Source organism: Mobula hypostoma, chromosome 22 (genome assembly GCF_963921235.1).
Source record: "Mobula hypostoma chromosome 22, sMobHyp1.1, whole genome shotgun sequence".
NCBI lineage: Eukaryota > Metazoa > Chordata > Chondrichthyes > Myliobatiformes > Myliobatidae > Mobula > Mobula hypostoma.
Genome location: NC_086118.1, coordinates 39,657,903 through 39,673,754, shown reverse-complemented (window position 1 = coordinate 39,673,754; position 15,852 = coordinate 39,657,903). Strand labels below are relative to the sequence as shown.

The 15,852-nt window shown below is 37.7% G+C and overlaps 1 protein-coding gene across 8 annotated transcripts in view; it reads left to right on the top strand.

Annotated features, from left to right (window-relative positions):
- Positions 1–13,206, top strand: part of tbc1d16 (TBC1 domain family, member 16) — a 120,085-nt gene extending 106,879 nt beyond the window's left edge. For all 8 annotated transcript variants that reach the window (XM_063074480.1, XM_063074479.1, XM_063074478.1 and 5 more), the window contains one exon: positions 5,783–13,206. In XM_063074480.1, the coding sequence (XP_062930550.1) occupies positions 5,783–6,022 (240 nt within the window). In that variant the 3' untranslated portion in view covers positions 6,023–13,206. The remainder of the gene's footprint in view (positions 1–5,782) is intronic.
- The last annotated feature ends 2,646 nt before the right edge of the window (positions 13,207–15,852 follow it).

Below are 15,852 nucleotides of genomic sequence, written 5' to 3'. Positions count from 1 at the left end.
TTCCTCCAACACCAGACAATACCAGCTTACCTGCCATCACGGATATATATGAGGAAAAGTGCCAGAGAAAGGCCGGCAATATAATGATGAACCCTACCCCCCTGCTCACAGACTGTTTATCCCACTCCCATCAGGGAGAAGGCTATATAGCATCTGTGCCATGGGCAACAGACTCAAAAACAGTTACTCTCCCCAAGCGGTAAGGCTAATCAACAGCTTCACACCTACAACCACCACTGCTTTATCATTCCCTGTCATTCACCTTACATACAGACACTCCTCTGCCCAGCGTCACCTTATGGACATACAATCAATCTCTACATATAGATAGATACCTTATGTATTTATATTTATTGTGGTTTTTTAATTATCATTGTGTTCTTGATCTTACTGAGTTTTTGTTTTGCTGCATCGAAGCTGGAGTAACAATTATCTAGCTCTTTACACTTGTGTACTAGAAATGATATTAACAATCTAAATCTTGAAATTTCATCTAGAATCTTGAATCGCATCTACTAATTCTGCTCATTGCACACTCAGAGCACCTACTGAGTGAAGAAGTTTCCCCTCAGATTCCTCTTAAATGTCTCACCTTTTACCCTTAACCTATGACCTCTAGTTCTAGTCTCATCAAACCTGAAGGAGGAAAAGCCTGCATACATTTTCCCTGTCTATACCCCTCATAATTTTAAATATCTCGGTATATCCCTCATTTTCCTGTGGTTCAGGGAATAAAGTCCCAACCAATTCAGCCTTTCCCTACAACTCAGGTTCTCAAGTCCTGACAACATCCTTGTAAATTTTCTCTGCACTCTTTCTAGCTTACTGGTATCTTTCTTGTAGGTAGGTGACCAGAACTGCACACAATACTATAAATTCAGCTTCACCAACATCTTGTACAATTTAAACGTAATATCCCAACTCCTGTAATCAATAAAACAAAAAATTCAGCAGATGCTAGAAATCCAGATTAACACACACAGACTTCTGGAGAAACACAGCAGGTCAGGCAGCATCTATGGAGAGAAATAAATGGTGGACATTTCGGGCTGAGACCTTTCATCTCTCTATAGATGCTGCGTGACCTGCTGAGTTTCACCAGCAGTTCGTGTGTATCCTGTAATCAATGCCCTGATTTATGAAGACCAATTGCCAAAAGCTCTTTTTATAACGCTATCTACCTGTAATGCCGCTTTCATGGAATTATGGACCTTTACTCCCAGTTCCTTTTGTTTTACAGCACACCTCAGAACCCCGCCGTTCACTGTGCAAGTCTTACCCTGGTTTGTCCTCTCAAAGTTAACAGCAACTGCTAAAATTTTAATTTAACTGTTCAACGTAATAATATTTTTAAATACCTAAATAATTAATTTACTTAAAATAATTATTAAACAAATAGCATTCTTATAGCAACAAATTGCCTTGAAATATTTTGTTTCAATTGTGCTAGAAGAGAGATATCAATCTAATGGTGAGGTGCAGCTGTCGGTAGATTGTTATTTCCTGCTGATTTCTCTACATGAGGAAGTAGCTCTTTGTGGTATTTCTGTGTTTTTTTTTGTTTACAATGTTTTGACTTACTCTTGTGTGGCAAGAATAAAAATAGTAAATGTACAAGCACCATGCTACTTCTTCTGTCATTTAATTTGTCCTGAATCATATTTAATGTAATAACAGCAGATAATGTAAGAATTATTGGTAACACTTGAACTAGTCAAACCAAATAAATGCACAATTTCTGAAGTATTATCTGACTTAGCTACTCAAGCACTTGTGAATGTTTAAACAAATCTCATTCATCTCCGTTACTTGAACATTTCATATGCATTATTACAATCTTAGATAATACAATAATATTACAGGTGCCAGAGTTTGGTTGAGGGCTGTTGAACTTGTACTTGTCTCTCATGAAACAGGTTATTGGTTATGACAAGTTTGTTCACTATATTTTTACTACTCCTTCCTTGCCAGAGAAATGCATCTCTTTTTCTCCAGCAATGAAGTTGCCCAGGAGGATCAGTTTTTCACCCACTGGATTGCAGACTATGTTGTTTTCTTCTCAAGATTAGAGCAGAAGCTCTTGACCACATCAATAGGTTGCATGGTTGAAGTGTATGCACTGACAATAGTAGACTGTGTTATATTGAGGCAGGGATTATGAGACATTCACTGATCTCAATGAGATGCCAAAATAGCTCATTCTAAGTGGTAAATTTGGTTCCATAATGATAGCAGTTCATTTCGAGTTTGTCGCTTCAGAAAAGGGTGCACCACTACCCTGTTCCTCTTTTGCTCATTGTGCTACTCCAAGATGGCAATATCATTGTCAAAGCATCCAAGTTGTCTTACTTTGATGGAACATTGTTCAGATCTGTTACTGCTAGAGCTGTTCATGAGCATCCTAATGTTCCAGACCCCTAAAATTCATAATGAGGATTGAAAAAATGTCTTTAAGTCTAAGTGGTGGGACTTCGAAGGCTTCTATGCTGCACAGTGAGTAAAACAAACAAACACACACACACACACACACACACACACTCCACACACACACACACACACACACACACACACACACACACACACACACACACACACACACACACACACACACACCACACACACCACACACACACACACACCCCACACACACCACACACACACACACACACCCCACACACACACACCACACACACACACCACACACACCACACACACACACACACACACACACACACACACACACACACACACACACACAGAGACATGCCTATAAGCAAAACCACCCAACACATGCACACAAAACACACATGCTTGCTCCATGTAATCAATCACAAATTCGAGAAAATCTGCTGGAAATCCAAAGGGGCACACACAAAACACTGGAGGAACTCAGCATATATATATATATCATGTATAGAAAAGAGTAAACAGTCGATGTTTCGGGCCAAGACCCTCCTTTGGGACTCTATGTAATTTCCCTTATCTGCTGGCATTTGACTGGTTTCTCCTCCCAACTTTGTCCAACCCAGAATCTTCTGTCCTTCAGTTTCCCTCGCTTACGTACTTTTACCCATCCTTCCACAACTCTCCTCTGCCCAACACTTACACTTCCTTCCTTTTCTCTGACACCCAGCGGTTTAAATTCCTTCCTCCTTCCTTTACTAGGCACCCATTTCCATCTTTTATTCTCTCTGTCCTACTCTCCATCCTCTAGGCATCTCCCTAGCCCATAGCCTGTGGCAGAAGTCATCTCAAGCCTGAGGAAAAAGCCCCGCACTATCACTGGTGACTTTCCCTCAGCAACTGTTGACATGACATTGCTAGCATCTCAGCAGGCTTTGGGTACAGAACACAGCCTACCTAGTAATGTCCTAAAATGCCGCTATCACCATCGATGATTGTTGGACAGATAGTTGCTAAATTTCCACCATCTCCACCAGGAATGTTGCTGCATAAAAACCAATGTTGAAGATATCAATGACACCATAACAAATGCTTTTCTCACAGTCTAGTGACCCTCACCCATCAAGATCTGCACAGTGTCCCAGTATCTTTGCAGCCCTGAAGTTCATTTTAGTTGGTACTTTTGAAGTGACTCTTGGATTTTCTAGAGGAAAAAGTCCAGAACTAGTTTGATGAAAGTGACAGGGAGATCCAAGAACTAAATAACAAGAGCTTGTAACAAGAAATTAACAACCTCCCCCCTTAACTGACCTCACCTATCAACTGATGAAACATCTCAGCCCGAAACATTAACTGTTTATTTATTTACATAAATGCTGCCTGACCTGCTGAGTTCCTCGGCATTTTGTACGTGTTGCTGTGGATTTTCAGCATCTACAGAATCTCATCTTTACCTATCACTTTCTAGCTTGTACTCCTTTCCCTCAACTTCTTATTCTGGATTCTTCCTCCTTCCTTTTCAATCCTGATGAAGAGTCCTGGCTTGAAATGTCATCTCTTTATTCCATTCCATAGATGCTGCCTGACCTGCTGAGTTCCTCCAGCATTTTGTGCGTGTTACAAATAACATGACGTTCTTGAATTAGAAGCTGCACCACACTTTGAAAAACAAAGCATTCTATAGGCAACTGAAAGCCAAAGTCTGACAAAAAGAAAATTGTTCAAAGAATTGATGGGTGGAAAGAAGGTAGGAGGTCCAGCAACTTGTTAATAACCGTATCATGCATAGAATCAAACTGCAGGCAAAATTCTGAATGCTTCCCCCCCCCCCCCCCCATACCACAAAGAGACAAGAATACCATCTTTCAAGCTAACATCAGCAATGAGGGCCTAATTACACTCAGTTCGCTCAGATGGGCAAGCTACATCATTTACATACCCACACAAGAATTCCCAAACAATCAGCATGTGGCCTTCATGACACAGTCCATTATGGTACAATATTTTGTGTGACTAATATCTGCCAATACTTCTAACCATTTATGTTCTGTGCACATTTACAAAGCAAAAGATTAACTTCAGCTACATGTTTCATTTGGATCTAATATCATTTTAAGTATTTCTTAAAACAGTTCCAGGAGTTGGCAAACAAAATTAAAAGTAATTATGAGAAAGGCCTTTGGACAGTTTTCATTGTATGGCTTTAACTATGACAATGGACAGCCTAGACACAGAACCAGATGACTTGTATTTTAATAATTTTTAATTAGGAGTGGGAAGAACATGAGTGCAAAGGAGATAAGGGGAAGTAAAGTGGGTGGCACTTAAAAGTCTAAAGTGAGTACTAGCTGTAGATTGAGGAAGATCTGGAGGCCAATTTTATATTCAAAACATTTGCAATTGACAATTGATCCTCAAGCTATTACCAGTTGCAGCCTGTTCATAAGGAATGATTTTTCAACCAATGCCTTTTTTTGTTTCTTGAATGATCCATTAATTTCAATGCACTGTATACAGGCTCTCTGTTGACTTTCATTGGAGATGGAAAATGTAACACTTTGGTGGTTTAATGAAGAAGCTTAAAAAAAAAGAGGAACACAGCAATTTATGTAAATTTCCAATGCTACCTGTGAACGGCCATTAGTTAATTAACATCAGGGTTTTTTTCTATGCCAGTTTTAGTTTAGGCTCAATTTTAAACAAAATCAGGGAGAATACTATTTTTAGCTTGGCCACCAGGTGAATGCTATTTTAATAAAGATTCTCAGTGGCAGGCCACTGTGAAATGATCATAATCAAGATACCAAGCTCTTGACATCCTTGTGTAAACAGCAAAAAGAAAAAGAACATACTTTTTATTTATCTTAATAGCAAGGAGCTAAGCAGCTTGGCATATTTTAATGTTATCATGTGTTTACATTATTTTCCTTTATCAACTGGTTTAAATCTAAAATGCCTATATATTTGTAGAAACTGATGCTGCAAATATGTGAACAGTACAATCAGAAGCCAGTTAAATGACCTCTTGTGTGCTGATGAAAGTGGGGGAATGTGGGATTCATCAAAGAGGAGTAATGAATTCTATCGGGTTTAGCTTTGAGGGCAGTCAGTTGATGAGGTGAATGAGTGGTGGTCGGGATGATTTGGGTTTAAACCATTCTCCTGTACCTCTATGGTCTAGCAAATTAGTTCCATTTTTGCAAATGTGTACAGGTTTTCTCCGGCCACTAGATGTACAAAGGGCCAAGAGCAAGTGCTTAACAACTTTTGTACCAAAGTGGAATATATTTTAAAGTTATTTAATGAAATATTTAAGTGAGTGAAGTGTCATTCAAGCTTGTTGAGTTAATTTGAGATTGTTTTTTTTCCTTCTCTACAGGCTCGGAGTCTTTTGTACCAGTTTCGCCTCTTGCCCAGAATCCCCTGCAGCCTACATGATCTTTGTAAGCTGTGTGGCACGGGAATGTGGGACAGTGGATACATCCCAGCTGTGGAGTGCACATTGAATCACTTAGATTTTGACAGTTGTCCATATGGTGGGACATCTGCTACTCCATCTCCAAGATCAGCACAAGAAGGCAAAAAAGGAGCTAAAGATGTTTTCACATTCCTGAGATAATCATATTTTGTGCTGAAAACTCTAGTACGTTTTGAAAGATTGTTCAGGAAGTGGTTTACCTGAGAGAGGCTGAACCTGTGGTCTTAGTAACTGTAGTTTTTTGATAGCTGAGGGCTAGTGTTGGTATGCACTCTGATTGCAGGTAAGACTTGGGCATGTCTAGACTGATACCATTGAAAAGAAGGAGAGGTTTGCGTTTATGCAACACCTTTCCAGGAGCCTCAAAGTGCGTTACAGCCAGTGAAGTACTTCTGAATTGTAACGACTGCAGTAATGTAGAAAATGTAACAGGCAATTTTGGCACTTGATAAAGGTAGATGAACTAGTTTGGTAAGATTTGTTGAAGGACAAAAATTGGCCAAGAAGGAGCATATGCCTGCTGGAAATTGTGCCACAGGATTTTCTGTGTCTACCTGAGAGTGTAGGTGAGGCTTTGGTTTCATCTGAAAGGTGAAACCTACAACAGTACAGTATTTCCCATATACTGCGCTGTAATGTCACCATAAATTCTAACGTTCAATTCACTGAAGTGGGATCTAATCCCACAGTTGTTCCAGAAGACAGAATACTTAAAACTGTTTTACTAACTCCAGCTGCCTTGAAGTAGAGAAGCATTTCAGGGAAAGGGAGCTTGTTATAGCCCAATCACTTAAACATGTGAAGATACAGATGTCTTTATTGGGAATTCTTCTGTAGCCCCAAAGTACTGTCCAAGTTGAATGATTGGGGAAGCATACTCTGGAACATTTATAATGTAATGCAGAATATACATCTGATTTTTGGAAGAAGATGTGAAGGTAAAAATATGAAATTTAATGGATGATTTGCATTAAGTATAAGAATTCAGTGCTGATTTTAAACATTTTTTGAATTGTTGGCACCCAATTATCTGCAGTATTGAAAATAAATCTCAGTTAATCACATCCCTATCAACTAACTGTTCTATCTTAAAATATATTCCCAATTTCAGATATATAGCTAAATGCATTGCCTTTTCACATCTGCTTTTAAGCACATGTATAGTACTTTTGTGGAAAGCTGTGGATTTGTGAGTGCTGTGGGATTTCAGATTTTTATTGGCAAGATAAAGTTTCAATTGGGTTGCCATTGGGGAAAAGTAAAATAGTTCATTCATCAGTTTCTTCCTATTATGAAAACTAAATTAATGTTTTCAAGAAAGTTAATGTATAAATTAATGTTAAATTGCTGCACTTTCTTTTAACTATCAATAATTGTAAAAGAAATGTTAAGATCCATTCTGGGCAATGGTTTACATCTTATGAAATAATCTTAAATTTGTTGGGGTTCTCTTAAATTATGGTCAGTACACTTAAGTGTCGTACTTTGATAGACATACCATATAAAACTAGTTGTCAGTGAAACAGTAAGTGTAACTTGACAACTATGGTCGTGTAACTTTCTGGTATCATTTTAGGGTTTTAAGATTACCTTCTAATTTATTTATTCATTCATTTTGATCTTTAAGCAGCATCAGCAATATATTTGCTTCATTAGAGATGAAATTGTACCCCCTTTGTCATTGTAGCAACTTCAGACAAGCTTAATCCCATCACAGTAAATGATGGGGAGTACCAAGAGCCCAATCAGGAGTTTACCATTCTAGTAAATTTTGGCGGAGTGCTACTTTTTTGTCACAAATGAAAACCCATTGAGGCAGCTGTCTTATGGCCAATTGTACAATTAGACAATGATAGAATGACAGCTATTTCCAAAAGCAATTTCTGAAGGTGGAAATTGTAGATTACTTGTCTTTGAAAGCACAATTTCTTCAATTTACTCTCTACTTTCAGTGGTATAAACTGTGAAATCCTCCTTAATCACTATTCTCTATATCTATGTTATTTTGCCCAACATTCAAATAAAATACAGATTATTTGCTAAATCCAGTAACCATAAATCATTGTTAGGTTAATTTATCTAAGCAAAAGCAATGTAGTGTATGAAAATGGGAAGGAATACAGAAAAAAATCTCCAAATAACATTCAAAGTTTTTTGTATATTCTTTAAATCTTTGGAAATTTTAGGCAAAATATTCAACTTGACTATTAACAATCAGTGGATGAAAGTGATAGAATATGGTACAGTTTAAAAGTCAGATGGCAGATAACTGGTTATCATGGAAATCTCAGAATTTTAATATATTTGTGCTCACCAATGTAGGTGAAGTTAATGTTTTAACCCTTTGGCTACATCCTAGATATCAGAAACCTTTTCTGAAGCACAGTGTATTTTCTTGTTCTCAAATAAAAAGACAGGAAATATTTAAGGGTTTCATGTATCAAGTTCAGAAAATTTGCATATTCCAAGTAACAGATATCTCAAAAATACAAATTCGTACAGATCCTCCCAGTATTATGTTTTGGTGTTTTGGAGGTACTTCAAGTTCTTCAAGTTTAAGATGTGTCTGTGATTGCTGGTAATATAGTGTGGCTCAAAATAATAATAGGACGTATAGAAAGCTGGTCATAATAAATACCGTGAAGTGAACAATTTGTTGACTTTCCACCAACTTTTTCAGTTTGGATATAGCAGTCACATGATGTGTTGCAAAGCAGACATTGCTCCTAATTTCTGAACTGGTTTCTAAACCTGAAGATATAGTCTAGTTTCTTTTCAGGAATACAATATTGTGCTCCTGATGTTTTGTTTTCAGACGTAGCCATGCACTTCTCTATTTGTTGCCAAAATACGATTTCCTCACCAACAATGCTTTGAAGTTTGTTTTTCTTCATTTTGATTCCTATTTGATTAAATTGATAGTCTAAAGCATTTCTTTTGTATTCTAATGATTGACCACAGAACTGTAAAGCTGGTGTTAATTTCTCAAAATACGCAATTGAGTCACAGAGATTTACAACATGGAAACAGGACTCCCGCCCACCACTTCTATACCAACCATCTTGCCTATCTACATTAACCCAATTTACCTGCATTAATTCTATATCCATATCTTGCTCATTCAAACACTTGTCAAAGTGCTCTCAAACATTGTTACTGTTCTTGCTTCCACCACCTCCTTTGGCAGATACCAATTTCTCTTTGTGTGGAAAAGTTTACCCCTCAAAGCCATTTAAACTTCCTGTCTCTCACATTAAGCCTGTAGATTTTTTTTGCAAAATACTCATTTTGATTATTAACAATCAGAGGATGGAAGAGATGGTGTATGGTACATTTTACAGGGCAATCCAGATAATTGGTTATCATGGAAATCTCAGAATTTTAATATATTTATGCTCACCAGTGTGGGTGAAAGTAATGTTTTAGCCCTCTGACTACATCCTAAATGTCAGAAACTTTTCATGTCCAATCATGTTATTCATTGGCCTTCTTCACTGCAGGAAAATCAGACCTACCTCAAGCCCCTCAATTCAGCCAACACTTTGTGAATTTTCTGTACACACTCTCTAGGTTAATCATGTCTTTCCTAGTTGTCACTTTCCCAGTTGTCCTGTTGTAACGTTGCACTACATTCTTCAAACCATCAATTTTGGTGTTATCTGCAAACATAGTGGTCATTAGTACACATGACAAACAACAGAGGATCCAGCATCAATACCAGCGGCACACCATTAGTCACAGGTCTCCAACCTGAAGAACATTCCTCTGCATTCTACCATTAGGACAATTTTGTAACTATTTAGCTAACTAACCTCGGATTGCATGGGTTCTAACATTCCACGCCAGCCTATCACACAGGATCTTGTCAAAAGCCTTACGGAAGTCCAATAGACAATGTCTATCACCCTGTCTGTGTAGTCTGTGATGTGAGAGACGTGTTTTTCCCTCAGGCAAACCCATGCTGACCATCTCTAATCAGTCGTTGCCTTTCGAAATACAAATGCAGCCTGTCTGTCAGAATCCCTTTCACTAACTTTCCCACTACTAATATAAGGCTTATCAGCCTGTAGACTTCTTGAGGTTCAGTGCAATGTAGAAAATAGGTGATTGTCTATTGGCCAGGAAATGGAGACCAAGAATAAATGGGTTATTTTCAAGTTAACAGGTTTTTACGAATGGAATGCAACAAGAATCAATGGTTTCCATTGTATGTGATCTATTTTAATAGTTTAGCAAAGGAATAAAATATCATGTTTATAGGTTCGCTTAAAATAAAACATTTGAAAAACAATACTGAGATATGAAAATGATGCAAAAGTTTGCAAAGGGGTATACTGTAGGTTAAGTGGGTGCACAAGAAGGAAGCAGATGAAATAAATATCAAAGGTTCTGCTTAATGTTTGTACACAAAATGTACAATGTTCAGGTGGAGCTAACAATTAGTATATTGGGACTTTATCACAGAGATGTTGCAGACCATAAATTAGGAAATCTTGGTGCAATTGTACCGGATGTTGGTGAAACCTTATCTGATGAACCATGTGCAATTTTTCTTTCTATATCAGAGGCTAGATGTATTTGTTTAGAGGCAACACAGCAGAAATTCACCAGATTGTTTCACGGAAGCAGGTTATGCCCTATTTTGAGAACTTTGTGCAGGGTAATCCTACGCTCACTCGAGATAAAGCTAAGAGGTAATTTCACCGAGGTGGATTGACAAGATGGATGATGAGAAGCTGTTTCCTCTAAGAGTGAAAAGTGTCTTTTAAACCTAATATTCGAAATTCTGTATTCCAAGGAGATATGGATGCTCAGTCAATGATTCAGGGTTCAGGTTAAAATATTTCTGTATATCAGAATAATCAGGGTATATGTAAATAAAACGGGGCAATGGACTTGAGAAGTGATCCATTTAAGTGGCAGAATAGACTCAAGAAATCATACGGCTCCACTATTTCCTATCTTCTTTGCACAGTTGTGCAGTGACCAGAACTGCACACAATACTTGAAGTGTGGCCTAACCAAAGTTTTATACAGCTGTAACAGGACCTTCCAATATTTACAGTCCTTGCTCTAAACAATGCAGGCAACCATGCCATATGCCTGCTTTACCGCCCTGTCCATTTGTGTTGCCTCTATCTGGAAGCCATGGACTTGCACACATTGACATGATGAGTTACAGACGTACTGATTCATTATGCCCTGATCTGGAATGAGGAAATTTTAAATAAATGTTCTCTAGTACTGACTTTTGAGGCCTCCAATTGACTGTTCTGATTTGTTTCCAATTTTAAAAAATGAGTGTTATGTAGCTGCAGAGATAAAAGCAATGATTAGTAATGGAAAGTAAAAGAGGAATAGAAACATTAATGTGCAGGCATTATATAAAATTATTCTGATTTCGAAAGGTCTACAGATGTACAGCTTTTAAACTGATGTATTCAAGAATCTTAATACCATTTTTATGATAATGTTTAAAAGCTGTTTTTGATCTACAAATTGTAGTCATTTTATGTTACATTACAATTCTTTTAATCACTAAGATCTTGCCTGGCAATTTAAACATTCCAAAGTGAAAATAACTTTACAAACTTCTTACATTTTGGCAAGAAGCTGATAGTAAATTATGTACAGAATTACAGCTTTACATCTTGTGGTTATTGTGTTGATAATCTTTCCCTATTACAGTGATGAACGAAGTGTCATGTCACATTCCATTCCTTAATTATTTTTGTTACCTGGCTTCATAATGAAATTTCAATAGTGTACAAAATATCCTCCAGCATCATATATTTTGAAGTCAGATAAAATGCACTTGTAAAGAGGAAGAAGTAGTAGAGAAAGTGTTTTATGGGACACTAATTAGGGAACTAAAAATAATTGTTTCTATTAATAATCATTGTGGATTTCTCAAAAGGAAAATGTATGGACCCCACCCAGTTATATTCTGTGCATTCTTTCAGTTGTCATATTCCTATCCAAATTGCTGTTCACACCCACTAATCTAAATAGCTCTCAGTGATCTCAGGAGGGAGATGGTGTTACAGAGCTGCTGTTTAATTCACCCAAGTCTCAGATTGTGTTTTTTTTTCCCCCTCCCACTGGCATGAGCACAACTCTGAGTTAATTGTTGGTAAAATTTGGGATTAAATTTGATTTGCATTTACAGGAAAAGCATTATTTATTAGGTGGATATTCAAGTTATTAATTGTTAAGCGAGAATCCCACACACACTTTTGGATCATAATGGGCCTCTTGGAGAGAGTATTGAAGTGTACAACATTACTGGATTTAAAGAGACTACCATGTCTCCATTTTCAAATATGTTTTTCAGGCAATGCAGCAGAACTAAATATTCATAGAAATTATGGTTCCTGACAGAAAAAGCAGGATTTGAATTTGAAATGTTCAACTCCTGTTTTGCCCACATCCACGATGTGTTTTACTCAATTTTATCACGTTCAAGTGGCAGCTCCAGATTTATTTCTCTAGGATGTTGGGGGGGGGGGGCATTACATCAACACGAACACTGTCAGGGACAGGAACTTTGTTATATATGGAGACCGGCAAGAAATGAAGAAGGGCGAGGGATGGAGCTTTCTGGTGATGCATTGTACTCCATGGATTTTGCCAGTGTTCTTAAAACACTAACGTATATTTTTAATTGCTTATCAGCAGGGCTTGCACACATTAGTGAAAGGATTTGTATTGCAGAAATGCATTTTGATCAAATCAAGTTGACTTTATTGCTTTGAATTGATCCAGGAACATGTTTAAGTAGTAGCTAATCATTTTGAAAGGTCACTGTTGGAATTGCAAAATAAGTAGTGATATACAATACTGTGTGAAAGTCTTAAGCACATCTGTATAGCTAGCGTGCTTAAGACTGTGGACACTATTGTATTTGCCAACGTGGTGCGGAGAGTGAGTTTGTAAATCTGGCAGGAGCAAAGGATGTTGAGAATGGCGAGGGTGTAGCACCATGGGAGGGTTTTGGACAGGTGGCAGAGAAGGAATGCCGGGGCTGGGGTGGTGTGGGTACAGACACACCCGGCCCTGAGATACCAGCCAAGGCAATTTGATTCCAAATAATTGGTTTATTGATCATTTCAGAATTACTTTTTGGTGCTTCCTGCTCTCTCCCCTCTTGCTTCTCCTTTTCCCAACCATGATTCTCCTCTCCCTGCCCCCTTCCCACCCTCATTCCACAAAGGAGACCCATATCAGAATCAATCTGACCCTCATTCACATATGTCATGATTTTTTTTGCTGCAGCAGTGCAGTGCAAAACAAAAAATTACTACAGTACTGCACAAACATCTTCGGCACTCTAGCTATATATATATACATATATATATATATATATATATATATATATATATATATATAAACTTTTGCACAGTACTGTAGATGTAGAAAATTATTTTTATTAAAGAAAAATGTTGTTCACATAAACCATAATGTGCAATCCTGCTCACTGGCTCGAAATATTTCATTTTGCTGCCCGTATTTATTTGCTTGATAGAAAAGTGTGGTCAATTATTTGTTTGCCAAATGCATTAGAGTGGACTGCAAGGAAGCTGGTGGTTTCACAAGTGGACACTGAAAATTTAGGGAAATGTGGCTGTTGATTCACAACATGTGTTGAGTTCTAACTATAAACAAAAGCAATTTTTTTATGCTCTAGATCATTTCTCTAACACCATTTTAATTACAGTAGGCGTGAGTTTCACTTCTCTAAAATTTCTTCTGATAATTTCTTTTAGGGCAAAGAATAATGTTTTTAAAATGATTTCCACACCAGCCACAGCACCTGTCCTTGTATTAAAATCTAAGAAATAAAAATTGCAAACTATTATTTTAAATTCAATGTCTGTGCCCCTATATTTATCAGTTTTTAGGTTAGTGCACTGTAGTAATCTCATGAGAGACCCTCTTAAATTTGCTTGTTCTCGTATATTTATTTTATGTCAGCTTAGCGTTAGTGGGGATAAATATTACCAACATGTTTTTGATAGTTTACCTACAATGATAAATGATTCTGCTATGATTATTTAATATGGAATTAATTAGCTCCACCAGTATGGTAAACACATTATCTCAGTACATTTTCCATTGAAGTTTAGTGCTTCAATCAACTACACACATTAAAATCATTACAATTTTTAAAGTTCTAAAAAAATTCTTATCAATCTGGCTTTAACTATTTCGCTTTTTAATGCTTATTCAGCAATAGCTTGCTTACAGCTATCGGGATCAAATTGCCTTTTGGGCTTTATGAACAATTGTAACTTTTATGTTAGAAGTTGCACTATTTTACTAATTGTAATGTTCAAGATATGTTGCCTGCTTTGACAGCACTTTACTCTCTGTGTAACTGCCTGTTGCTATTTTGATCAATATTACCAATGTTTTGAAATACTACAAAGGATAGTGATATAAATGAGTGAAGGATCTATTGGGCTTCTGTTTATTTAGTTTATCCTCCTTTTTCTAGAAATAAGCAGGGAGAACTTAGTTTTTGGATAATATTACTAAATGGTTGTGAGAATATCAGTCATCATAGTATTCACTGCAAATGGATGTCCAGTTACCATTGCACATGTCTAGTGCTGGTAGCCAAAGTTGAATTTCTCTCTTTTTAAGAAACTCTATATCTATAGTGCATGCCGTTCAGTTTTATTTCTGGTTCTGAAAACAATAAAAGGCAAAACAACAATTCCATATATCAGCTGTTATGAAGCACAATAATTGAGGCTATGAAGAGAATCCAGAGAGGCCAGTGAATAGAGTTGTGTTAGAGATGTCTTGCTTCAATTATGTTGTGATCATCATCTTCGATAGTCCCTTGGGATCAGGGATAACTTAGTTCTGCTATTTTTTTTGTATTCTGTTGTGGCTAATGAGGCCAATGTGGAAACAGCTGACTTTTCCTGAACCATGGCATCCACTCTTCCATGATGAACAGATCTCTGAACTGCATCATATCTATTACCTGCATCTCAGCTCTCAGTCCTTCTCCTGTATGGAATTCTCCTGGTCCATATCCTCCAACCCACCAACTTCTGCAATCAATCATTTCTGCCAGCTTCAACAAGGGTCCACAATTGGACACACATTTCCCTTCAATTCCATTTCATCATTTTGAAGGGATCACTCAGTTCATGCCTCCCTGTCCCTTCCCCCACTCCTTACCATATGGCAGTTACTTTCCATGCAACCATAGGAAGTGCAAAGCCTGTCCCTTCACCTCTTCTTACCATTCAATTTTCCAAACAGGCATTCTAGGTAAAGCAGTGATACACTTGCACTAACTCTGGTAGGGTAGTTGGGCATTTTAAGTTGATTAGGCTAGGGTTAAATCAGGGAAATTGCTGGGCAGTGTGGCTCAAAGAGCTGGAAGGGCCTATTCTGCACTGTATCTCAATAAATAAAATCCAATATACTGTATTTGCTGTTCACAATGTGGCCTTGTCAATATAGGGAGATCACTTTGCGGCGTCCCTGTACCTAATCCGCAGGAGTGATCCCGAGCTTCTGAGCCTCTGGCCATTTTAATAGCCCTCTCCGCTCTGAGCTTCCTCCCTCCAGCCTTCTGCACTGTCATTGCTGGGCCCGCCACAGGCTTGAAGTAACACCTCATGGAACAGAACAGTACAGCACAGTACGGCCCCTTCGGCCTATGATGCTGTGCTGACCTATATAAACTTAGCTCTCTCTTTTGTCTGGCACATTGTAGATTGTGGAATTCAATATCAAATGCCAAATGTTAGATAATTCACTTCTTCTGTTTGTATCAGAATTGGTCATTATCTGCTATCATTTTACCTCCGGTTATCTTTTTTACACCACAAGAACATAAGACATAGGAGCTGAATTAGGCCATTCAGCCCATTGAGCCTGCTGTGTCATTCCATTATAGCTGATATATTTTCCCTCCCAACCCCCTTCTTCTGCCTCTGACACCCTTA